At 36.0% G+C, this 25651-nt stretch overlaps 1 protein-coding gene across 1 annotated transcript; it reads right to left on the reverse strand.

Annotated features, from left to right (window-relative positions):
* Positions 1 to 11513: 11513 nt before the first annotated feature.
* Positions 11514 to 12452, reverse strand: LOC121483842 (olfactory receptor 6C68-like). The gene has a single exon (XM_041742361.1). The coding sequence runs from the start codon at positions 12450 to 12452 to the stop codon at positions 11514 to 11516; it is 939 nt and encodes a 312-aa protein (XP_041598295.1).
* Positions 12453 to 25651: the final 13199 nt, after the last annotated feature.

The raw sequence follows: 25651 nt of genomic DNA on the forward strand, positions 1-25651 counted from the left end.
ACAAAAGTTATAACTGCCTTCTCTTCCTTCCTTAGTGCTTTAAAAAATGTATTTTTATCGATAATGTTTTCCATCCTCATTGTTATCCACTAACACAATATTAATCCTAGAGACCATGAGCTTTTTTTTTTTAAGCTTTTATTTATTTATGATAGTCACAGAGAGAGAGAGAGAGGGGCAGAGACACAGGCAGAGGGAGAAGCAGGCTCCATGCACCGGGAGCCCGACGTGGGATTCGATCCCGGGTCTCCAAGATCGCGCCCTGGGCCAAAGGCAGGCGCTAAACCACTGCGCCACCCAGGAATCCCCTGACCCTGAGCTTTTTGATGCTGAGTTTATGCAAAAGCTGCTCTGCAGTAATCTTCTCAGACATTAAGAAGTAATTACTTACAACTAATATTCGACAAAGCAGGAAAGACTATCCACTGGAAAAAAAGACAGTCTCTTCAATAAATGGTCCTGGGAAAATTTGACAGCTACATGCAGAAGAATTAAATTAGACCATTCTCTTACACCATTCACAAAGATAAACTCAAAATGGATGAAAGATCTACATGTGAGACAAGATTCCATCAAAATCCTAGAGGAGAACAAAGGCAACACCCTGTTTGAATTTGACCACAGCAACTTCTTCCAAGATACATCTATTAAGGCAAGGGAAACAAAAGCAAAAATGAATTATTGGGACTTCATCAAGATAAAAAGCTTCTGCCCAGCAAAAGAAACAGTAACAAAACTAAAAGACAACCTACAGAATGGGAAAAGAGATTTGCAAATGACCTATCAGATAAAGGACTAGTATCCAAGATCTATAAGGAACTTATGAAACTCAACAGCAAAGAAACAAACAGTCCAATCATGAAATGGGCAAAGACATAAACAGAAATCTCACAGAGGAAGACCTAGACAGGGCCAACAAGCACATGAGAAAATGCTCCACATCATTTGCCATCAGGGAAACACAGATCAAAACCACCATGATATCCCACCTCACACCAGTGAGAATGGGGAAAATTAACAAGGCAGGAAACAACAAAGGTTGGAGAGGATGTGGAGAAAGGGAACCCTCTTGCACTGTTGGTGGGAATGTGAACTGGTGCAGCCACTCTGGAAAACTGTGTGGAGTTTTCAAAAAGTTCAAAATAGTTCTTCCCTATGACCCAGTAATTGCACTTCTGGGGATTTACCCCAAAGATACAGATGCAGTGAAACACTGGGACGCCTGCACCACGATGTTTATAGCAGCAATGTCCACAATAGCCAAACTGTGAAGGAGCCTCGGTGTCCATCAAAAGATGAATGGATAAAGAAGATGTGGTCTATGTATCCAAAAGAATATTACTCAGCCATTAGAAATGGCAAATACCCACCATATGCTTAGACGTGGATGGAACTGGAGGGTATTATGCTGAGTGAAATAAGTCAATCAGAGAGGGACAAACATTACATGGTCTCATTCTTTTGGGGAATATAAATATAATAGTGAAAGGGAATCAAAGGGAAAGGTGAGAAAATGAGTGAAAACATCAGCGAGGGTAACAAAACATGAGAAACACCTACCTCTGGGAAATGAACAAGGGGTGGTGGAATGGGAGGTGGGCGGCAGGTTGGGGTGACTGGGTGACAGGCCCTGAGTGGGGGGACTTGGCTAGATGAGCACTGGGTGTTATGCTATATGTTGGCGAGTTGAACTCCAATTAAAGAAAAAAGAGAGAAAAAAATAAATAAAATTAAATTTAAAAAGAAATAATTACTAAAATAGGGCTTGAATATTTTCAATTTTTAATCAGTGTTTCAATGTTTATTATCTCACATCAGTGAGTGAAAGCAATTCCCTTTTTTGAGCCACATTTCATTTCTTTGTAAACAATTTCTCTTCATTTTTAAAATCATCACATCATTCATGTTATGCTTTTGCCTTTATTTTACAATTTGAGGTTGAAAGTATAGCTGATATTGGTTTGGGGATATTTTATTCATACTGAGGTAGAAGGTAACCATCTAGTGGTTAGCCATTATATACTGTTAAATCCACTGGGTGATAGTCACCAACCTGAGAAATAAGTGCTGACTTCAGCTCATGGTTTGAAAACTAGAGTGCTTCCAGGGAATCTGGGGACATATTCAACATATATATTAGATTAAATTTAGAAGTGGAGAATGATTGCTTCAGTCTACCTACTTCTCTCTCATCCTTTCTCCTTATCTCTCAGGCCCTGTATGCATCACTATGTAACCTTACTCAGCTCAGTATGTTATGAGCACTACTCAGTGTTCAAAATATTTTTTCTTATATTACACAGTATTATAAGATGGAATTCAATAAATTAACTGAAAGCAACATAAAACCAATGGACTTCGGTTTATCTTTCAATAAATATTTGAAAGGAGGCCGAGATTTCTAATGGATGATGTTTTTGCAGCATGACTTTGGAGATATGAAGGGAGAAATACACACACACACGCACACACAATGGGTGTTTTTATTTCACACTTTGAGGTTGGTGGTGATATAGCTGATGTTATTTCTGGATATTTCTTATATTAGGATTCTTATTTATATATTCACCTATTTAGTATTGAAATATCTCATGTATACTCTTGGAATCTTTATAAAATAAATACATAAGCTATAACTCATATATCTTATTTTAATACAGGCAGGTGAAATCTTTTTTTTCTCAGAGAAAAATATGGCTAAAATTTCACAAAGGGCAATATTACAAATGTTGCAAAACATATTTACTTACTTTTCTGTCAGACAATCATAATTTCTTTAATTTCTTTTCTTTCTTAGTTGAAATCTTTGATGAAGATTTTGTGCACTTCTTTTCATTTTGTTCATGCATTCACATTTATTCTCAGAGCTTCTCTGAACATGTAGGAAACACTCTGAGGTTGGTCTGTCCAACAGATTGGATTGGCTTTCTCATGAAAGGCCTAGGAAACATTATCTTGTATAATTTAATATTTAAAAGGAGAAAAAAAATGATCCTCATGGCACTGTAATGCCAGAAACTCTTACCTCCTTTGAAAGAGTGGGTATTTCAATATCTCTGGAAAGGGACAGATACCAACCTTGACTTTTTTTTCAGTTTGCTCTACCTGAAAGTAAATGAATAAACAAAAGGTTCTTGGTGACAATCAAAAAGGTAAATATCAGAAGTTGTGGGTCATAATTAGTGCCAGAAGGATGAATGTTGTTAGTCTTGTATGATTTCTCATCACAGGCTTCTGACTTCAGTCCAATCTGTTTGTAAAACTGACATTAAAAATGAAAAAAGTGGCTGAATGATAAATGTGAATACACAGCCATCCTCAGCTCTAAATGACCTGTATTACATGATTGATTGAAGAAAAGTTTTCTCAAAGTTGTTTTTACTGTACTAGCATTCTCAATTTTATAGCTCTTGTCACTTTCTCAAATTTCTTTTACTAATTAATCTTTCATGTGAATACACTAGTTTAATGCAATTTTAGCCACAGGAGTAGAAGAGACCTATAGGTGATTTCACAGGTAGTCTAATATCCTTTCCTTGCCCAATAATTCTTCAATACTCACAAGCTGAGTTAAAAATCACTGTCATCAGTTTGATGTGTTTACTTGAAGTCCTGGTTCTTTATTAAATAAAAGTATAGACATTGATCATTTTGTCAGACTCTGTGTATTTTGGGATATAACTTCATAAATCTTAGCATGGCTATGTCTAAAGAAAATTTTTAATATAAAAAAAAGACTCTTGTAAATACCCACACTCTGTTCCTATCCACTAACAATCTCTGAGTATCAAAAATGAGCCTGATTCCCACTTTTGTTCATTCTTCAGTGGAGCACAATGTTTTGATGCACTGATATAACTAATATATCTCAAGGGGACTTGGTAAAAATTCAAAGGCCCAGGCTCCATCCTGCTTTAATAAGCCTTAGCGTTTAGGTACCTTATCACTCTGGGTGATTCTGAAACATATCAAAGCTTGAGAACTATTCGTCTTGAGTAATTAAGCTGTGCATACGAAAATAAGAGAACTACTGTTGCTTATCATCACATTATGACTTGGTAAAGTTGAAATGCTTCTAATTGCCTTACTATCTAGGTTACTGAAATTTTAATCAGATTTAAAATAACAAATCCTTCCCTAAAGCCTCTATCAACATTCACCTCACTGTTTTTGCTTCTTATTTGTCAAATCATTCTCTAAAACTTAACCAGTTCTCGTCTGTTTTGTGCATCAACATTGTAATGAAAGTACTTTTGTTTTGTTTTAAGATTTATTTATTTTTATCTTAGAGAGAGAGGGCAATGGGGGGAGGTGCAAGAGGGACTCAAGTGGACTCTGTACTGAGCACGGAGCTGATGCAGGGCTCCATCTCCTAACCTGAGATTATGACCTGAGCTGAAACCAAGAGTTGGTCACTTAATGACTGCCACCCAGGTGCTCTGAAAGTGCTTTTAGAAAGATCATCTGTATTGGCCTTTTATGTAAATAAAATGTACTTTCTGTTAGGCTCAACTGCATACATTTACCATTTGTGCTTTTCAACAAGAGCAGTTGACTCAATGCTTGAAATTTCTGCCTAGCTGCATTTTCAGCATGCTTCCTTTTTCTCTTCATCCAGTACTATTGTTAAGTATATGGTCTCTATATATGTATTATTGTTTATTGTATTGTGTTTATATGTATTATATGTGTTTATAACATATGTGTTTATATGTATTATGTATTATTGTTAAATACTTTTTGTTAAGTACTATTTATTTAGTATAAATATATGTTTAACCAACTACCAGTAATATATACTATGACTCTAGTATTAACATTTTACATTTATAAATATTTTTTAATAGTAAATATAACAGGGATCCCTGGGTGGCGCAGCGGTTTGGTGCCTGCCTTTGGCCCAGTGAGTGATCCTGGAGACCTGGGATCGAATCCCACGTCAGGCTCCCGGTGCATGGAGCCTGCTTCTCTCTCTGCCTGTGTCTCTGCCTCTCTCTCTCTCTCTCTCTCTCTCTCTTTCTCTCTGTGTGACGATCATAAATAAATAAAAAAAAATTTTAAAAAGGAATAATTATAAAAAAATAGTAAATATAACAGAGAAGACCGCTTAAAAGTTCATAGTTTAAATAATACTGAAGAATCATGAATATGGGCACGCCCTGTTTTATTGTGCTTTTTGGATACTGAGGGTTTGTTTGTTCTTTTTTACACATGGAAGGTTTGTGGCAACCCCCCCTCAAGCAAGTCTAACATTACTATTTTTCCACCAGCATTTGCGTACTTCATGCCTTTTTGGCACATTTTGATGATTCTCACTATATTTCAAGGTTTTATTATTATAGTATTTGTTATGGTGATCTGTGACCCTTCATGTTACCTATTGTGATTGTTTTGGGGTGCCATGAGCCATGCCCATAGAAGATGGAGTATGTAATTGATAAATGTTGTGTGTGTTCTGACCGCTCCACGCACTGGCCATTCCCCCATCTCTCTCCCTCTCCTCTAGCCTCCCTAGTCTCTGAGACAAAATATTGAAATAGGTCAGTTCCCTGCCCTACAATGGCCTTGAGGTGTTCAAGTACAAGGAAGAGTCACAGGTCTTTCACTATGAATCAAATGCTAGAAATGATTAAACCAAGTGAGAAAGGCAGGTTCAAAGCCAAGATAAGCTGCAAGCTAAGCCTCTTGGACCAAACATTTAGTCAAGGTGTGATTGCAAAGGAAAAGTTCTTGAAGGAACTTAAGAATTATGTTGAATCTGCTCTGTCTGTGCTCTAAAAATGGAACAACAAAGCCTGAATGACAGCACAAAGTGTTTACAATATGGTTTGCTGAATATTTTGAACCTACTATTGAGACCTGGTGTTCCAAAAAAAAAAAAAAGATTCCTTTCAAAATATTACTACTTGTTGACAGTGCATCTGGTCACGCAAGAGCTCTGATGGAGATTTACAATAAGATTAATGTTATTTTCATGCCTACTACCACAACATCCATTTTGCACCCATGAATCATGGAGTAATTTTAACTTTCTAGTCTTATTAATTATTTAAGAAATACATCTCACAAGGCTTGAGATGCCATATAAAATTATTCTTCTGATGGACCTGGGCAAATTGAAAACCATCTGGAAAGGATTCACCATTCTAGATGCCATTAAGAACATTTGTGATTCATGGGAAGAGGTCAAAATAGCAACATGAACAAGAGTTTGGATAAAGTTGATTCTGATCCTAATACAGGTCTTTGAGGGCTATGAGACTTCAGTGGAGGCAGTAACTATAGTTGTGGAAGTAACAAGAGAACAAGAATTAGAAGTAGAGCCTGCAGATGTAACTAAGTTTCTACAATCTCACTAATGGATGAAAAGTTGTTCCTATGCATGAGTAAAGAAACTGGTTTCTTGAGACGGCATCAACTCTTGGCAAAGATGCTGTGGAGATAGTTGAAATGATAACAAAGGATTTAGAATATTACATAAACTTAGTTGATAAAGCAGTGGCAGAGTTTGAGAGGACTGACTCTAGTTTTGAAAGTTATATTGTGGGTAAAGTGCTATCACGAAGCATCACACACAACAGAGAATTGTTTGTGAAAAGAATTAATTGATGTGGCAAACTTCACTGTTGTCTTATCTTAAGGAATTGTGCAACCATTAGCAACCACCACGCATCAGTTAGCAGCTATCCACATTAAGGAAAAACCCTCTACCAGCAAAAAGATTATAACTCATTGCTTTTTATTAAAGCAATAAAATGTTTTTTATTTATTCATTTATTTATTTAAAATTTTAAGGATTTATTTATTTATTTATTTATTTATTTGAGAGAGAGAGAGCTGGGGGGAAGAGCAGAGGGAGAGAGAGAGAGAATCTCAAGCAGACTCCCCACTGAACAGAGCCCAATGTGGGGCTCAATCCCACAACCCTGAGATCATGATCTGACCTGAAATCAAGAGTCAGACACTTTAATGACTGAGGCTCCCAAGTGCCCTTATTTATTTATTAAAATATATTTTTATTTGAGTATAGGTCACACACAATATTACATTGGTTTGATGTACAACATAGTAATTCAGTTATTTGAAATTCTTTGCATCAACAAATATTATATATTTGGTTGTTTCTCTGATCCAATTACTTACATATCAGCTAACTGAGGTATTTCCTATCTTCAATTATTGCATACTTTGTCTTTTTCCAACATTACTGAATTAAAAAGCATTTGCTTTAGAGGCCTCAGTTAGATGGTTACATGAAATTTCATTTGGTTGCTTTAAAATGTTTTCTTATTAATAATTAAGACAGGCAAGTATCAGCTCCCACTTTGTACCTAGTCCCATAGTTTAGCCTAAAGAATATATAAAAGCAAAATGAGAGTAAGAACAGGTTACATGGTTTGTATAAAGGTTTATTGCAGCTCCCCAACACCTGGTTAAGAGACACAAAGGGACAACACAACATTTCCAATGGTGGTATAGAAGGAACTGTTTCTTTCTTTTTAGATTTTATTTATTTATTCATAAGAGACAAACACAAAGAGAGAGGCAGAGACATAGGCAGAGGGAGAAGCAGGCTCCATGCCAGGAGCCCGAGGCAGGACTCCATCCGAGGACCCCAGGATCACGCCCTGGGCTGAAGGCGGCGCTAAACCGCTGAGCCATCCAGGCTGCCCAGAAAGGAATTGTTTCTGATGCCCAGACATATACACTCAATTCCCATCACCACAATCACAGATAAGCACCTCATTCTGAGCACCTCATTCAGCTTGTATGTACTGAAGATGGTATCTCTTCTTCAAAAAATACCACCATTTTCTCCCAGTCCTTAATATTTCAAATTATTTAAGAATATGAGACTGACATTGACATTAAGATACAGAGATTAAAAATTGAGCTTACATTAAATTGTGAATGACTCTTACAGAGCAGGGTCACTCAATGATTAAATGACAGCAAATAAATCTTTCAATGGAGATAAAATTTACACATTTTATGCATAGATTTTGTTTTCTTATTTATTTTTGTATAGTTTTTGCTTAAAATGAGGGTGAGATTGTGGCAGAGGATGCTTAGAAGTGTCTCTCCAAATGCTATGACATGTAGATGATCTTCATTGTATTGATACATAAAAACAGATTGGTAGTGACTCATAGATTTATCACTCATACTGAAAAGCTACACTTCATAAATGGTTGTGGAAACCTTTCATAAATTATTAAAATAACACACTGTATCTGTTATTTTGTTTTAGACACTTTCCTCAGAGAAAACATTATTCTGGAGTTCATAAAAGGGGAAAAAATGACCAAAAATATACTTTTCTGATAATCATGATCTCAGATGCTTACTGAACCCCAAGTTACAAAGGGTAAAATATCATCCAGGAATTTCTTATCATGGAGATAGTTTAGTGGCCTCTGATAGCTCATTCTGGGAATACAAATCCACACAGAGAGCTCAGCAATTGCAGTTTTCACTCATGGTCCACCATCCACACAAGATGAAAAATTTTCAGCAGAAACCCTGCCTTCTTGTGAGCCCAGGAAACATTTTCTTTATCCTGTTAACTACAAAGCTTATACTAGTTTGTTTTTTGTTTTTTGTTTTTTTTTGCTTATACTAGTTTAAATGAGTAGATTAAGATCTCTGTTTCTGTAAAAATTAGCATTCTAATATTTCTAGTACAGGAAAATATTTCAAAATTGACAAAATTGACCCAATTTTCATTTAAGTGAAATAAACACATAATGTCCTTGGTGGTTCTGTCCTTTACATTACTAATGAGTCTCTTGTGTAAGACTTTGGGAATATAGAGTAGAACAAACAAAACTGGGGGAAATGTCCTGAGACACATAAAAATAACACTGACATCAGAAGTAGACCAAGTACACAATAATAAGTACAAGGTTACAAGGGAAAAGGAGAAACTATCTTTTCTTTCATTTCAACATCATTTTAAGTAATTGTAAGATGATAGGGACAATTTTTCTAATTTTTTAATTCTGTAAAATGTATAATTAATGCTTAGTATAAATATAACTATTCACATAATAAGAAAGAAGAAATCTTTTAACAAGAGAAAAGACAACGCAATTTCTGTTGGTGATTTCATGGGCGTTTGTATTTCTGTTTTTATTATTAACTGATTATTTTTTGTATGCATTTGTCTGTGTTTTTTCCTGATTTGTTAGGAATAATTGTCAAATAAAATTGTATACAATGACTTAACGAGGATTTAATACACATATACATTGTGAGATGGCTACCACAATCAAGTTAATTAACACTTCCATCACGTTACATGTATATAATTTTTTATTTTGTGGTGAGAATGTTTAAGATCTCTCAGCCAATTTCAAGTACATGATTTGTATTTCAACTATTATCCATACTGTACTTAGAGCCTCACAGCTTATTCATTCCCTTTAAAATAAATACGTTGAATTCTATTTTATATAACTCATAGATTTCCATTTCTTTGGTCTCAGTAATTGGAAAATTATTGTGCTCTCTTGATGGTGTCATCTTGCTTTTCCTTTCCATCTTTCTACTGGCTTTGCGCTGATGTCTACAAATTTGAGGGAGCAGTTGCCTCTTGGAGTCTTTTAAGATGGGCTTTGTTGTGAAAAGACTTGCATCTCCAAATCACTGGGAAGGTCCCCGCTGGGTGGGGTGTACTGTTTCCACTACCAGGGAGGGTACAGCCATTCCCCCGTGGGCTGAGCACAGAGCAGTGCAGTCTAGTCATAGCTGCACCTTAGGTCCCAGGGTGTGAGGTTCAGACAGATAACAGCCTTGCCTTAGCAGTGGTGGGTCAAAGCTGTGACAAAGGACCTTAATTAATGACAGACCTTCAGAGAAATACACTTTCAAAGAGTAAGACAAAAAAAGATCAATTATTAGGATGTCGCTGAAGAATTACCAGTGAAATATCAATCATAATGTGTGAGAAAACTACTTTAGCTCAATATGCACATCTTAAAATGCTCATTCAGATTTATTCAACTTATCCTAGCTTGTAAGAGTTTCAAGTATAGTGACCATTGTGTTTAGAATGGCAAATCTTTATATATGGGGCTAAAATTTACTCCTTCAGTTAAGCTTAGGGAATCTGAAAGAGATTGAGGGACTGACATCTACTTACACAACCCCTTGTAGAGTATTTTGAAGATATATTTCTGATACAGTTACATTACTCCTACCAATGTATATGAAAGGTCAAGAAAAACAAAATATTACATAGACATAATATATTCTATAATGCCTCCATGCAATGGACTCCGTGAAAATTGTAAAGGGCAATTTAAACACTGTTTATTCAAAAAAGGTGATTGACCAAAGTCTAGAATTTTATTTAAATAATTGTCTCCTCACAGTGAATGTGAAAGGAAGTAATTTAAGCACTTAGCTCGAGATGTTTATAGGGCCAGAAGATGTGAAAGGGAGGTGGGTAGTATTATAACTTACAAGTTTGTATAAATTGTTTGTAGTACTATTTACCTCATATGGTTGTTTTGGGCTATATTTGAATTTATGGGAATCTGAGGAGGAAGATGACAATAGTCAAGATATAATTTCCATAGTATTAAATTTAACAGTATATACTTCTAATAATACTTTCATCCATTTAGCCAAAATAGATGTAACTGTGAATGTAGTCCCCTTACTACATAGCAGGGATAGTTCTGCAATATTTTACCTGTCAAATCTGGTGACAACTGAGTTGAGTGGGGCAGAGAAGAAGCTTTATCAAGTTTGCTGTGGTTGGGGATCCCTGGGTGGCTCAGATGTTTAGCGCCTGCCTTCGGCCCAGGGCGTGATCCTGGAGACCTGGGATCGAGGCCCACATCAGGCTCCCTGCATGGAGCATGCTTCTCCCTCTGCCTGTGTCTCTGCCTCTCTCTCTCTCTCTCTCTCTCTCTCTCTGTGTGTGTGTGTGTGTGTGTGTGTGTGTGTGTCTTTCAGGAATACATTTAAAATCTTAAAAGAAAAAGTTTGCTGTGGTTGCCTGTGCTTTAGATGAAGACTATAGCTGAGATGGAAAATCAACGTCATTCATCACCAGTCTGAAGCTTACAAAGTCATTGAAACCTGGGACTCTGGTTGGCAGATGGGAAAAAAGAGGGCTGGTGAATCACATATTAGATGTTTTATAGATCAGGTCTAAAAATGGTTCACATCACTTCCACAACCATTCTGTTAACTATAACATAGGCTATATAGTCACACCTAACAGTGTAGAAATATGCCAACACCCCCAACCCCCTAACCCAAAAACGTGGTTTCCTGTGTTTCCAGTGATAACAAGCAACATATTTAGCAAATATCAATTTTTGTCAGAATTAAAGAGTAAATATATGCAGAGTTTAGTTTTAGTGGAGAATAAACAGTGGAATAGGGTTCACATTAAGCTGTTTAAAAAGAAAGTGAGAGTGTCAGTATGACTGGAGAAGCTTCAGGTTTTGTGCCTTTCCATCCTTCCTTTCAGTTAGATTCATTGACTCATTTCTCCTTTACATCTTTGATAGGAATGCAATTTTTTTAATTGAATCATGAAAAGCTTTCTTCACTTGTTTGTTTCTCAGTGTGTAAATAAAGGGATTCAACATTGGTGAGATAGAAGTAATAAGGAGTGAAATCCCTTTATTAATAGCTACCTCATCCTTGGCTGAAGGTTTGACATAAATGAAGATACAGCTACCATAAGTAATGGAAACAACAATCATGTGGGAAGAACAAGTGGAAAAGGCCTTTTTCCTTTGCTGAGCAGAGGGAAACCTTAGAATTGTCCCAATAATATAAATGTAAGAGAGAACTACACACATGAGGGTGATGATGAATGTCAACACAGCACAGACTATAACCATCTGTTCTATCAACCATGTGTCTGAGCAAGAGATCTTCAGGATAGGAGATGCATCACAACAAAAATGATCAATGATGTTTGAATCACAGAATTCCAGGCCCAAAACTAGACTAATTGGTGGGAGAATGATGATCAGTGCTGCTACCCAACAGAAGACGATGAAGTTCTTGCAGACTCTTCTGCTCATGATGGTCATGTAATGCAGGGGTTTGCAGATGGCCACATAGCGATCATAGGACATAGTAGCCAAGAGAAAAAATTCTGTTACTGCGAAGAGGTCTGTAAACAACAGTTGACTGACACAAGCATTATAGGTAATGGATTTGTCCCCTGATGATATGCTATATAAAAATCTGGGGACACAAGCAGTTGTGAATGAAATTTCTAGGAAGGAGAAATTTTGGAGGAAAAGATACATTGGTGTTTTAAGGTGGGAATCAATCAGAGTGAGGATGATGATGGTTAGGTTTCCAGATATATTCAACATGTAGGAAAGAAACAGAAACATAAAAAGCAAAATTTTTAGTTGAGGGTCCTCTGTGAGTCCCAGCAAGATGAAAGTTGTTAGTGCCGTTTGGTTTCTCATCCTTGACTATTGTCTTTTGCCCAATCTGCTTGAAACAATAAGGGAGACTATATGAAGAACTCAAAGTCCTGGCCAGCTTCTAACTTCAAGTAAATCTGAGTGATCCTATATAACTGGTTAATGGAGAAGTTACCATAAAACACATGACGATAAATACCTTTTGTATCACACAAACTGACTCTTCACATTTGAATCACCTATGTCCTACTCCTGCTTCTAATAAATCTACAACTTATCATGTTATAAACATCATTGAAAAAGAGTCCTATCTTCATAAGTTGCTTTTGAATCAACAATTCTGCCCTCCTCAAATTTTCTATGTGTAGACATGTTTCTAGCAGAGAAAACTAAGAAAAATTAACAATGGTATTTGGTAAGATAATTCCAGTATTAAAGTTTACATGTGTATTAGTTATTAAAAAGGCAATGAACACTTATCACATAGGTTATCCTGTGTCAGCTTATGTAGTTCATTTTCTTGGGACTTTAAGACATTTTTGTTGGGGAAAAATACATTTTTATTGGATGTATTTTTTAAAGATTCATTTAAATGTTTTAGCAGTCCAATTTTTTCCAGGTTTTCACCATATGACTTTTACTTCAAACTTACACATTTAATATTGTAATATTTACATTTGGTTGTATTTTCTTTCTACTTTTAGAATAGAATATCTATATGATATATTTTGATGCTTCCTTGAATATCCTTGTGTTAAGAATTTCTCCCCAGCTTGCAAGCTGAGATCTGGGATTGTACTGTTTCACTCAGTACTTTCTTATAGATTTCTTTGATAGTAAAATACTCTAATTGGCTGCTACCGTTTCCTATTCTCCAGATCTTGAGAACTTCCCCCTCTGCCTTTTCCCATCAAAGGGTTCTCAGTAAGGATAGATTCTTGATATTAAAATTCTAAACTGAATTTCCATTTGACAATGGAAACACATTTGACAATGACATATTGCTCCTTGTGTGTATTGCATAGCAATGTGTTGGATTAAAAATTTATTACAGAGAAGTAAGGGAACATTAGGAGTATGTTTATAGAGTTGAAGAGTCAAATCCTTGGGTTTTTTTGTTTGTTTGTTTGTTTGTTTGTTTGTTTGTTTGTTTTTGGCTAGCTTTGTTTCAGTTTGTTTGTTTGTTTGTTTTTAAATTAATTTTTATTGGTGTTCAATTTACCAACATACAGAAAAACACCCAGTGCTCATCCCATCAAGTGTCCACCTCAGTGCCCGTCACCCATTCCCCTCCAACACCCGCCCTCCTCCCCTTCCATAATCGACCATCTTATTATAAATGACATTTAGCAATATCAGACTTAAGAAGTTTTAGCCATTTCTTAATTATACTTTCACATTTTCACCTACATGATAATTGTCTCCTGTGTCCTATTAACGATTTGTACATCGACTCATCTAATTTTTACACCATTTAAACTACTCTAGCCAAGGTCACCACTAGCCTCCCTCTTGTTTCACTCATTAAACACAATACCGTCTTCATTTAATTCAAATTCTGCAGCATATGAGACTATAAACTGTTACCTTGTGAAACTCTTTGTAGCTTCATTCTCACTGTCTCACATTTCCTTGAACTTCTTCCTACTTCTTTGTCTCTTTCATTCTCTTTTGTGGCTTTTCTTTTTCTAATCCCTATGGTTGTTGATCCATCTGAAATCTCTTCTCTAGAAAATCCTTTCTTTTGCTCTCTCTTATAAATGAGGGGATTCTTATAAATGAGATGACTTCAAATAGGCTAATTCCCAAATTTATATCTACAGAGAAAAATACATCTTACAGTGTTCTGATTTCAGCATTCAGCTTATTTCTTGGGCATCTAGATCAGACTTAGAGGGTTTGAATTTACACTTTTTTCCTTTCTGAATGTCTTTGAAAAATTTGCTTAACTTCTTTATCTCGTGTTTTTATCGTGTGCAAAATTCAGGTAAAAATAATATTTACATCTTGGAGTTATAGTGATAAATTTAGATAGTATAGATAAAGCATATACAGCTGCATTTGGAATATGGCAAACACTCATTACTATTAGCTACACTGAACATTCTTATTTTGTTATCTTATTATTTCCTACTGAGAGTCCTGTAGATATGCACAGTTCAATATTGTAAATGGGCATCTCACTATTGTATATCCTTCTCTGTCAATCCTAAGTCTCATATAAGGACATTCCTTATTGTTTCTTTTTCTATACTCCTGTTTTCAGTTTATCAATAGGTCCTGCCATTTTGGTTATCTCCTTAATTTGTTTCTTTTACTCTCTCACTCACAATATTAATATTATCCTGGATGTCTTTATCTCATAGCTAAAATATTGCAAAAGCATATGTCCTTGCTTCTGCATTCAATATTTTAAAATCAATCAGAATCATTTTTTAAAAAGCCCGGATCTGACTAGTTCTTCTTTATGTGTTGTATAAGACTGAACTGTTATTAGCTGACATTCATCCCATACTAGATGTATCCTTAAAACTCTTGATCCATGTCTCAATTGCATGAAAGCTAATTAATTTTGGCTTTAGGTAAGAATTGTAAAGAGTAGAAGATGGAATATATTCTGGATTTTAAGTTTCAAATGCATCAAGCATTTAGATTACTGGAATATTTTCAGGCAATAAATATTTTATTCAGAGTAATATGTAATAACAAGTCTTCTCATCCTTAGAGAATTTATGAAATTTGTTTACCGGGGGATAAGAGAGTTGAGGGATAAATTAGAGAATTTGATGGTTCTGAATGAGATTTCTATGTTTGGGGCTCTCTGCCCTCTTCCAGTGATATGGAGCGAGGATAACAGAAGGAAAGAAAGAAATTGACTGGTGCAGATGTTTTTATTCCTTGTAGAGATCTAAGGGGGAAAATAATAGGAACAATTATTTGCTCCTTGAACATAGGCTAAAGGGCTTTAGAAAGACACATAGTTTTCCCATTCTCAAGACTGGTATAGAATTAGAAGAATGGTGTCCTCCTGCCTAATGGTGGCCGGAAATTAAAAAGAAATGTTTGATACTTCATAAATTTTTCCTGTATTGCAATTTGCTGCAGAAACACTAGAAGTGTCTTAAAGCTTTGATAGGGAACCACTGGACTGTAAGAGTAAGACAGGAAGGGAAATAGGAGATGGATTCCTATTTACAGTAGTAAAGCACAGAATAGGTATTTGAGGACCTGAAGAGATGATGGATATTTTGATAATGTCAGCTCTGACAGATACTGATATTTCTTTACCTCTTAACATCAGAACTGTGCAAACATATCAGAATTAAGGTGAAGCTAAGTTGAGGGTGTCAACAGATATATGATAACAATTCACTAGAATGAGGTGATGGGTTTGGGTAGAGAGGAAAAGACTGGTATTAAGTTGGATTAAAAAATAAACTTTTATTTATTGTTTTAAGAGTTTGAAAATGGAAATTTTGTAACTCAAACAGTAATTTTAATCCTTTCCCTCACTCCCTTTTGCCTTCATTATAAAATTTTTCTCAGTGGGCATATGGAGATCTTTCTAATATTTCTTGTATTAATTCACACAATTTACCCAATTTTTTGTTCTATTCTCCTGGTTATATTCTATTCTCCTTGCACTGGCTGCTGTCTTACTATCCTAGTATGTATTTACCACATGATATACAATGGAATATTACTCAGGCTTCAAAAAGAATGAAATCTTGCCATGTACAGCAACATGGATGGATCTGCAGGAAATAATGCTAAATGAAATAAGTCAGAGAAAAACAAATACAATATGATTTCATTCATGTGGAATTTAAGAAGCAAATGAACAAACAAAGAAAAAAGAGACAAACATAACAAAAACAGACTCATAAATAGAGAGGCCAAAATGGTGGTTGCCAGGAGGTAGGTGGGTGGAGCCTAGGTGAAATAGATAAAGATGATTAAGAGTATACTTACCTTGATAAGCACTGAGAATGTACAGAATTGTCAAATCATTATATTGCACACCTGAAACTAATATAAGTCTGTTAGTTATATTTCAATAAAAAAAGACATAGTATACCAAAGTAATAGAGTACAGTCTATAGAGTTAGGCCTCTGGTTTCACATCTCCTGATTCAATTTGCTTCACTTATTTACTTGCAGTTCCAATAAAAGGCTATGCTTAAAATTATCTGTGGAAATTTCCATATGCTGATCCTTTTGTCTTTAGTGATCTCTATACTTGCAGTCCCTACCCTCCCTATCCCTCTTTCAAGTTTTGGTTAAGGTATAAATTTCACTAGGAATCTATCTATAATCCTTTAAGATAGAAGTAGCTTTTCCTCTAACATTCCCACTGTAGTCTATGACCATTCTCAAGATAGCTCTTATGACTAACTCGTCAGTGTTGACAAGTTGACGTTATTGAGAGAGAGAGAGAGTGAGAGAGTGCAAGAGCATGCACATGAACTTGTGGGGAGGAGCAAAGGGAGAGGGAGAAAATCTTAAGCAGGCTCCATGCTCCACACGAGCCCAGGCAGGACTCAGTCTCACAACACTGAGATCATGACTTGAACCACCCAGGCACTCCTTTCCTGAATTCTTTATAAAGCTTGTGAATATTAGTGCTTCTGAAAACCCATTCAATGTTCTGTAAAGAAATACTAAGGGCAGAATTGAGACTGCAATTTTGGACATGAGGCAATAGGTATTTCACGTTTCTTTCTCAACTATCCTTAGGTAATTAATTCTATGGGCAGCTATTTCCTTTTGTAAACAAAGAGTCTGTCCTTTGTTTTCCCTGCATTCCAAGGAAGAAAAGGATTCCTTATGGAAAAACTAATTAATTTGTTATATGAATAGTTTCACTTATTTCTAGCGATATGTATCCAACAAGAAACCTAGAAATGTGCTTTTCTAAGGTCTGGTGAATTGAAGCATGTTACTTCTATCAATACAGTAACATATAACAGCATCAGAGTGCTAGAGATAGGAAATTACCTTGCATTGTAGGCACCTCTGCAGAAAAGACGACTAACCTATGCTCAGGGGGAAAATAATTAACTGATAACTAGGTACCCTTTTAGACAAGATTATAGAAATTGAACTTTTTTAACCAAACTGAGAAAATTCTTAAAGAGAGCTTCATTGTGGCATCATAACTCAGAGCACTGTCCTAGATTCCCAAACTCTCTTTCTCATCATCAACGCTTATCTTCTGTGATCCTGGGATATTACATGAATGTTCCAGTAAACACCTTTAATTCAGGTGTATTTTCAATTTACTGTAGTTCAATGAATATTTGTGTTTATAATTAGTTCATTGCTCACTAAGGACAACGTTGCTAATAATTTGGCACTCTAATGAAGGCACAGTTACATCTTGGTATAAATATATATTGATTGATAAGTACGATGTTTTGGGGCAGATCACTTCTGTTTGTCCCTCCTGTTTCTATGACTACTCATAAATTAAATAAAAACATATTTATTGAGAACCTATTATATGATTGTATTGCTGTAGATACTGAGGATTAAAAAAAAGTGAAGAGATGCTGACTCACCTCTTCCGATGTGTGTATTAAATATTTCCAGTAAATCCAATCCCTTAAAATTTTTCTAAAACAAATTAACATTATAAATAACTACTTGCTTTTTCAGAGATTTCCGAGTTAATTTATTGCCTTCTCATATTTAAGTAGATCAGTCTGATATTTTGCAGAGGCCAAAGAACTAGAATGTTGAATGAAGAAAGAAACTGAAGTTACCAAATAAGAATATACTTACTCTCATGGAAAGTAATCATGGCTTTAGGTGACTGTGTAAGCCTGATGGTTCCAATGAAAAACTGGAAGTGTAAGTGGCATCAAATATATGCACAAATGCCTCTCTCCTGGGCACACACACGGCCAATGTTTTACTACAGATTGTGTTCTCTGGGTTGCCAACAAACTCTCATTGAGGATCTATTCCACTTCAAGCCTAGGAAAAAAATTCTTAAATAGCAAACCTGATAAAAAACCTGTCATTTATTTTAAACGATGAGCAATGTAAGGTGAATTTTAGAAGAGTTTGGCAGATGATTTCTGATTTCTCTGGGCAAAGATACACTTTTATCCGGTGAAGTTACATGAATGGTTTATTATCTCAGACTGTTGTTGGATGTGCAGGGGCTCTCTATATTGATAAAGAAAGGGTCCTCTGTGACCAAAGTTTGAACATAACTAATTCTTCTAACATGTCTGGCATTTAGGCAAGTGCATCTAATAGAGGAAGCAGTGGGAATCATGTCCTTGGAGAAAATAAGGTGCAATAATTTTAATAGACACATTCTGAGGGCAAAAGAGTAATTTTCTGATGAAAAGCTATTTCTGGCTACTCTTTGGCCCACAGATAAAATATTAACAAAAGACAGCAAAATTGCTTCCTGTCTATACTTCCAGTGGAAAATGGAAATATACTTGAAAATAGTATACATACAATTTCTGAGTCAATAACTATGAATATTTTTCCAAGGTAAAAATATAGATTTGTATCTCATTTTTTTTCTGCATTGTACTCTTTTTATAGACAAGCCATATTGGAAAAAGCTTCCCATGTTTAACTATTATAAAATTATATATTTAAAATATTTTTTATATAAATGTCATCTATTTCCTTAGTATAAATTATCAGAGGAGGAATTTCTGAGGCAAAGGCCGGTTATATTTTTGAATTTTGAAGTGTATTGCCACACTTTACTTCCAATGTGTAATGCGACATAATATTCACAAAAGTGGTTGGGATCCTCACCACTACTGGAAATGTGAAGGAATCCCACTTATTCTTTGCTTGATTTCTGAGTCAGTTAGATATATGGATATTAAAATTCCAGTTTTAGGGATGCCTGGGTGGCTCAGTGGTTGAGCGTCTGCCTTCAACTCAGGGCGTGATCCCAGGGTCCTGGGATTGAGTCCCACATTGGGCTCCCTGCCGGGACCCTGCTGTGTCTCTGCCTTTCTCTGTGTGTCTCTCATAAATAAATAAATAAAATCTTTTAAAAAAATAAATTCCAGTTTTATTATGGATAGAATTATTGAACACATGGCTTTGAACATCCCAATAAGAAATTCCTGAGTTAGTCATATATATCAGATAGACAGTGCTAGATCCAAATCAACTCCATCAACCAGGGGGAAATCTTTTATTGGTGACTTCAAGCAGTCTGAAATCTAGCTGTAGAAAAGACAACATAAAAGGGGAAAGGGCTAGCTAGCATACCCAGGTCCTCGTTCAAAATCTATCCATCAGATAAGTCTTTTCAACCAGTGGAAGGCTAGATAGGGGAGAGACCAGGACAATTGCACAAAAGAATTATTTTAAAAATCTTCAAAACTTAGAGAAACAAAGCAGGAGAATGACTGCCCATCTTTATAATGTAACTATTTTACAGATTCACCCAAAAAATATTAGGAAAATACACAGGAAGTAGACTTTATTATTTACTTGTTTGCTTAAAGACCACACACCTTGAAGTGACACATTAACTGTTTAGCAGAAAAGCTATCCTAAATATTACAGTTTTATGGCACTATAGGATATTAGTCTTTTGATTGTATAGTGTTTATCCCTTGAATTCTCTTTTGAATAGCCTTACCATCTTACTGGCTTAACTGTTGAATAAAATATTTTAGCATGTGTTTGTTGAACAATTGTATGAATTGTGTGATTGTTTTTACTTTTGAAAATTATTAATAAGGGAATGTACCTCCACATGGAGAGGGAGTATATATTTCTTCCTAATATTCACATATTCACAATATTTCTAAGATTTTCTCTTAACTAATTGGCTTAATATTAAGCTTATGGTAGCAAAGCATGTGCTTATACCCCTTAAGAGAGAAATCAGTTCTCTTTAAGGCAGAACAATCTACCTTCCTATTTTTAATTTCCCAATGCCAATTCCTTTGAATATCTTTCCGGGACTGTGTTGGACATTTCAGAATTTACTCCGAATCAGAGAACTGGATAAATAGGTGAGCAAGGCCATTCTAAACGTATAACTGAAAATGTACCTTCTAATATTTTCCACTGTCAAGTACTTACATGTGTTATCTAACACAGGCAACCTAATATCGAATGACATTATAGATACGTTAAAAATTCTTATATAGATACAGAGTTTTTAGAGAATAGTTCTAGAAAATTTATTCATGAAATAAAGTGCTCTAGACTCAAGTTTTGTTTATTCTTTTTTAACAGTTTTATTGAAGTATAACTGATATACAAAAACTGCATATATTTAATGTATACTAGTTGATGACTTTGTACCTATGCACATATCTGTGAAACCATCACCACAATCAAGATAATTAACATATCCATCACCTTTATTTTAAGTACAGGATGCTTGATGTTTGGACGGAATTCAGATTTTTTTTTTTTTTCAAAACTAAAGGCTGAGCTGTAATCCTCTAACTTATATTAATTCCTTCAGGGATTTAAAAGATGTAAGAGTCTAATTTGCCAATTTTCAGAGATTCTAAAGTGCTAAGGAAGCCAATGAATTTATTATGTCACTCTTTTTATTCCTTATGCTGGCATATAGGAAATTACTAAAGCAACCTCAATTTTTGGTAGCAGTTATCCCAGGATGTGAATTTTTCCGAAATATTTGTTGTTTTTAAAATTCTCCACATATTTTAATCCTGCAATATATTTTTATTATTGTTTTATACAATGTGTATTTAACTTTCCACCTTATTTTCTTTCTTATTATGTACTTAATGAAGTACTCATGACATTCTCAAGGATACACATCATTATTTTTCTTAGTTATAAAGAGCACTTTATTATTTTCTCTTTTAGTGCAGGTATACTGATGATGAATTCACTTAGTGTTTGTTTTTCTGGAAAATTTTCTTTCTTTCTTTTTTTCTGGAAAATTTTCTATTCCATTTCTTTTCTTAAAAAGAATTTTATTTATTTATTCACGAGAGGGAGAAGCAGACTCCATGCAGGGAGACGATGTGGGACTTGATCCCAGGACCCCAGGATCACAACCTGAGCCTACCACTGAGCCACTCAAGTGCCCCTCATTGTTTCATCTTTAATAATTTACTGATGTATAACAAATTTACAAGAAATGTACACAATTAAATTTTACTGGTTAATTAATCTTTACAAAGATATACAACCCTATAACCACCACCCAGATAAATATATAGAATATTACCAGCAATCAAAACAAGTCTCTATTACCCTCTGTCAGTCAAGATTCAACCAAAGTAGCTATTGTCCTAACTTTATGTGTATAATTTTTGGCAATATACATTTTCATTTTTCTTAGATATATAACTAGGAGAGCAATTACTAAGACATGATAACTATGTTTATGTAAAACTGCCAGAATATTTTCTTAAGTGGTTATATACCATTTCACATGTCTTTCAGCAATATATGATACTTCCAGCTGCTCTCCATCCTTGTCATGATTTATGTTGTCAGCTTACATTTTAATTGTAGCCATTCTAGTGAGCATGTGACTCATTTATAATTTGAATTTCCTCATAACTAATGATATTGAGCTTCTTTACATTTGCCTATTGGCTATTCATGTATCTTCCTTTATGAAGCATTCAATAAATTTTCTTGACCATTTTTAGTTATCATTGTTCACTAGTATATTGTTATGGATATTTGCATCTATGATCATGAGAGATATTGGTAATTTCTTTGCCTGGTGTCAGTATCAGATTTATGCTGATTTCACAGAATGAGTGAGAAAGTGTTCTCTGCTCACATGCTTTGAAAGATTGGATTATTTGTCCTTTTGATAGTATTCACCAGTAAGGCAACGTAAATTTGGAATTTTCTTTGTGAAAAGACTTAGGTATTCAATTTTCATAACAGAAATAAAAGGATGCAGATTTTCTACTTTGTGTCAGGTCTATAATTTACATCTTCCACATAACTTTTCCATTTCATCTAAGTTGTCAAATATATTGATTTAACCTTGTTTGCAACCTTCGTTTGTTAATATGTTAATATTCAGAGCATCTATATTGCTGTTCTATCTTACCTTCTTTTTTTAAAAAAAAGATTTTATTTATTTATTCATGAGAGACACACAGAGAGAGGCAGAGGCACAGGCAGAGGGAGAAGCAGGCTCCATGCAGGGAGCCCAATGCGGGACTCAATCCCCGAACTCCAGGATCACAACCTGAACAGAAGGCAGACGCTCAGCCCCTGAATCACCCAGGCGTCCCTATCTCACATTCTTTATATTGGTGTTTCTACCTAGGTTCTATCAGGAGACAGAAACCACACAGTGATTTAAACAGGGGGAGTTTAATATCAAGGATTATTAACCTATGCTAGGTTAGTAACCATAAGATATGAGAATGTTACAATATATCCTAAGACCCAAGGAGAATTTAACAAGGAAGTATGATTTTGAAGGGGGATTGAATCTCCAGGTCAGGTTCGAACCTCCTTGCAGAAGCTGTAGTTGCATTATACCTGGTGGCAGAGAAGTTTACAGGTTTTCCTGGGCCTAAAGTCTTTTACAGTTCTGTGCAAGGCAGAAAGAACACCCCAGGGCACTGACTAGTCTTAGCCAGTGGGTGCCTATGAAGGTATGCAGAGGCCATATGGCTATTACTGTGGGTGGGAGGCCTTCACATCAGGAAGAACAGAAATAGTGATTACCAGCCAGGCTGGGGCTGCAAGGCTGCTGAAGGGCTATGTGTAACTGGCGAGGGGCTGGGGTATATGTCCTCACTCTCATGCCTCTCTCATATGTGCAGGTGGCAGAGCTAGCAGGCTAGAGGAAAACACTGAGACATCCATCTTGACTCTGGCAATTGAGACTGTCTATGTCCAACCCTGTTCTGCAAATGTATGGTCTGTCCATCATTCCTACAGTAAGAGCTATTTCAAGAACATATCCTCAAAAGAATAAAGTGTTGTTGAGACGATCTGGACTACATATGTGACCAAATCCAATTGAGGGCTCTATATCATCCCATTAGATTTACCACTCTTTCCCAATAAAATGGATTCATAACACAAGACTTGCATATTTTTTACAACTGTAAAAAGGAATATACTATGCATAATATAACATCACTGCTAAATAAGATAAAGTTATAATTTTGTTGTCCTGTTTTTTTCAGTTAAAATATTTCAAGGTTCACCTTCTATATTATTTTTTTAAATATTTTATTCATTATATCTATCTATCTATCTATCTATATATATATATATATATATATATATAGAGAGAGAGAGAGAGAGGGAGAGAGGCAGAGACAGAAGCAGAGGGAGAAACAGCAGGCCCCATGCAGGGAGCCCGACATGAGACCCGATCCAAGGATCCCAGTACCGAGCCCTGAGTCGAAGGCAGGTGCTAAACTGTTGAGCCACCCAGGGATCCCCTTATCTTCTATATTAAAGACTAAAGTTTCCCCCAAGAAGCACTGGGAGCCTTTCCCCTAAGATCAGGAACGAGACAGGGATGTCCACTCTCACCACTGCTATTCAACATAGTACTACGAGTCCTAGCCTCAGCAATCAGGCAACAAGAAGAAATAAAAAGCATTCAAATTGGCAAAGAAGAAGTCAAAGTCTCCCTCTTCACCGATGACATGATACTCTATGTAGAAAACCCAAAAGACTCCACCCCAAGATGGCTAGAACTCATATAGCAATTTGGCAGTGTGGCAGGATACAAAATCAATGCCCAGAAGTCAGTGGCATTTCTATACACTAACAATGAGACTGAAGAAAGAGAAATTAATTAAGGAGTCAAACCCATTTACAATTGCACCCAAAAGCATAAGATACCTAGGAATAAACCTAACCAATGAGGTAAAGGATCTATACCCTAAAAACTATAGAACACTTCTGAAAGAAATTGAGGAGGACACAAAGAGATGGAAAAATATTCCATGCTCATGGATTGGAAGAATTAATATTGTGAAAATGTCCATGCTACCCAGGACAATTTACATTTTTTAATAATAAATTTATTCATTGATTTATTTTTTATTGGTGTTGAATTTGCCAACATACAGAATAACACCCAGTGCTCATGCCATCAAGTGCCCCCCTCAGTGACCGTCACCCATTCACCCCCAACCTCTCCCCTCCTCCCCTTCCACCACCCCTAGTTCGTTTCCCAGAGTTAGGAGTCTTTATGTTCTGTCTCCCTTTCTGTGTTGCGTGCGCTGCAGCAACACGATCAGGGTCTTGAGGATAAGGGGATGAGGAAAATAAAAAAGGTAAAGAGATAGGGACAGGAGGGACACAGTGGATGATGTGCAAGCAGTGCCAGCTTTATTCAAGGTTTTACAACATTTTATAGCATGAGCAAAACAAAGCCAAGAAGGTGTTTATTTTTAGCAGGTTTGTGAAACCCTCCAAAGTTCTCCTTTCTCAGCATGCAAGACAGACTCACAGGTGCCAGAAGACCTTGGTAAATAGATAAGCTTGTGGCTCCAGATGTGCATACTTCAAAGGAATATTAGGTATGGTAAACAGACCAGCAAGGACAGACAGACCCTTGTTTACATTTATGACCAGGTCAGAATAAGTTGGATCTATTGTGTTATGTGGGCGACCACGTAAAAGCGAGCCCTGAGAACCATTGCTCAAGCCCTTTCTCAAGCGTCTACCAACTATTCACCCTCTAGGCTCCCGAGCCTTTTGAGTGAATGAGGGACGCAAGTCCGGGCCTGGTTTGGTTCAGTTACTCCAGCTAGTTTGTGGTCGCCCACATTTCTGATATTTCCTACCCATTTCTTCTCCCGTCCCTTCTATTCCCTTTCACTATTATTTATATTCCCCAAATGAATGAGAACATATAATGTTTGGAGGACAATTTACATGTTTAATGCAATCCCTAACAAAACACCATGGGCTTTCTTCAGAGAGTTGGAACAAATTATTTTAAGTTTTGTGTGGGGGCAGCCCCAGTGGCACAGCGGTTTAGCGCGGCCTGCAGCCCAGGGCGTGATCCTGGAGACCCCGGGATCGAGTCCCACACTGGGCTCCCTGCACGGAGCCTGTTTCTCCCTCTGCCTGTGTCTCTGCCTCTCTCTCTAGCTGTGTCTCTATGAATAAATAAACAAAATCTTAAAAAAAAAAAAAAAAAGATTTGTGTGGAATCAGGAAAGATCCCGAATATCCAGGAGAATTTTAAAAAAGAAAACCATAGCTGGGGGCATCACAAGGCCAGATTTCAGGTTGTACTACAAAGCTGT

This window comes from Vulpes lagopus, unplaced genomic scaffold, assembly GCF_018345385.1.
Source record: "Vulpes lagopus strain Blue_001 unplaced genomic scaffold, ASM1834538v1 ctg180, whole genome shotgun sequence".
NCBI classification, from domain to species: Eukaryota; Metazoa; Chordata; class Mammalia; order Carnivora; family Canidae; genus Vulpes; species Vulpes lagopus.